Source organism: Neopelma chrysocephalum, unplaced genomic scaffold, assembly GCF_003984885.1.
Source record: "Neopelma chrysocephalum unplaced genomic scaffold, ASM398488v2 Primary Assembly neopelma1_254, whole genome shotgun sequence".
NCBI classification, from domain to species: domain Eukaryota; kingdom Metazoa; phylum Chordata; class Aves; order Passeriformes; family Pipridae; genus Neopelma; species Neopelma chrysocephalum.
The window spans coordinates 16,078-17,966 of record NW_020897916.1 but is presented as its reverse complement, the minus strand read 5'-3'; the positions used below and the strand labels follow the sequence as shown (position 1 = coordinate 17,966).

At 41.8% G+C, this 1,889-nt stretch overlaps 1 gene segment (V, D, J or C); it reads right to left on the bottom strand.

Annotated features, from left to right (window-relative positions):
* Positions 1 to 1,889, bottom strand: part of LOC113977735 — a 20,676-nt gene that overhangs the window by 2,864 nt on the left and 15,923 nt on the right. The window contains 1 exon segment of the C gene segment in view: positions 1,875 to 1,889. This exon segment is cut by the window's right edge and continues 338 nt beyond it. Within this exon segment, the coding sequence occupies positions 1,875 to 1,889 (15 nt within the window).

The following is a 1,889-nucleotide window of genomic DNA, read 5'->3' as shown; positions in this document are numbered from 1 at the left end:
GAAATGGGGGAATTGGGGATTTGGGGGAAAATGGGGAAATTTGGGCAGATTTGGGGCAAATTTGGGCAATTTGGGGGCAGAAATGAGGGGATTTGGGCAATTTGGGGAAATTTGGGCAGTTTGGGGAAATTTGGGCAATTTTGGGAGAAAATAGGGCAAATTTGGGCAAATTTGGGGCAGAAATGAGGGAAATTGGACAAATTTGGGGGGAAATGGGGAAATTTGGGTAAATTCTTTCCATTTTGGGGAGAAAATGGAGGAAATTGGTCAATTCGGGACAATTTTGGGACTAAAATGAGGGATTTTGGGTGTTTTCCCCGTTTTTAGGGATCGGACGCAACGACGCAACTTCCGGAGCCGGAAAATCCCCAAATTCCCGGATTTCACCCCAAAATTCCCCCCCCCCCCCCCCCCAGGAGGCCCCGGAGCCGCTTTTCCAGAAAATTCCTTTTATTGTTTTTTTTTTCCCAGTTTTTTGGGGGAATTTTGGGGGGAAAAAGTGAATTTTTGGGGGTGGGGGGAGGCGGGTTTTGGGGTGTAAAATGATAATTTTGGGGGTCAAAAAAGCCACGTTTTTGGAGTGAAAAATGGTCATTTTTTGGTGGGAAAAGTTGTCATTTTGGGGGCAAAAAAAGGTCATTTTTGGGGCGAAAAATGATTGGGTTTGGGTGAAAAATGGTCATTTTTGGGGGTGTAAAATGATAATTTTGCACGTGAAAAACGGTTGTTTTGAGGCGAAAAAATGGGTTGTTTTTGGGGGTGAAATGGTCATTTTTGGGGTGAAAAATGGTCATTTTTGGGGTGAAAAATTGTCATTTTGGGAGCGAAAAATGGTCGTTTTTGGCGGAAAAAAATGGTGACTTTGGGAGTGAAAAATGGTCGGTTTTGGGAGCAAAAAATGGTCAATTTTGGCAGGAAAAATGGTTGTTTTGGGGTGAAAAATTGTTGGTTTTGGGGCAAAAAAAGGTCATTTTTGGCGGGAAAAACGGTCGTTTTGAGGTGAAAAATGGTCATTTTGAAGTCGAAAAATGGTCGTTTTGGGAGCGAAAAATGGTCATTTTGGGGATGTAAAATAGTTGTTTTGGGTACAAAAAATGGTCATTTTGGAGTCGAAAAATGGTCGGTTTTGGAGTGAAAAATGGTTGGTTTTGGACTGAAAAATGATTATTTTGGGAGTGAAAAAGGGTCATTTTTGGGGTGAAAAATGGTTGGTTTTGGGGTGAAAAAATGGTCTTTTTTGGGGTAAAATGGGTCATTTTGGGAGCGAAAAATGGTCATTTTGGGGGTGAAAAATGGTCATTTTGGAGTAGAAAAGTGGTTGTTTTGGGGGTGAAAAATGGTCATTTTGGGAGTGAAAAAGGGTCATTTTGGGAGTGAAAAATGATCAATTTTGGGAGTGAAAAATGGTTATTTTGAGAGTGAAAAATAGTCATTTTTGGAGGGAAAAATGGTGACTTTTGGGGCAAAAAATGGTCATTTTGGAGACATAAAATGATAACTTTTTGGTGGGAAAAATGGTCATTTTGGGGACAAAAATGGTCATTTTGGGGTTGAATGAAGGTCATTTTGGGGTGAAAAATGATCGCTTTTTGGGGCAAGAAGTGGTTGTTTTGGGGTGAAAGAAGGTCATTTTTGGGACGTTTTTGGCGGGAAAACCCAACTTTCGGAGCGAATTTTGGCCAAAAAAATCTGAATTTTTCGGTGGTGAAAAAGTTTATTTTTTTGTTTTGAAAAGTGCAATTTTTGCCTAAAAACCAGGTAAAAACCCGGAATTTTCAGTAACACGCCCCGGCCACGTCGGCAAGAACCAGCGAGACGTTGACGGGCGCGGCTTTACCCGAGGACTTGTCCAGGGCCTTCTGGGTGAACCTCATGGGCAGCTTCTCGTG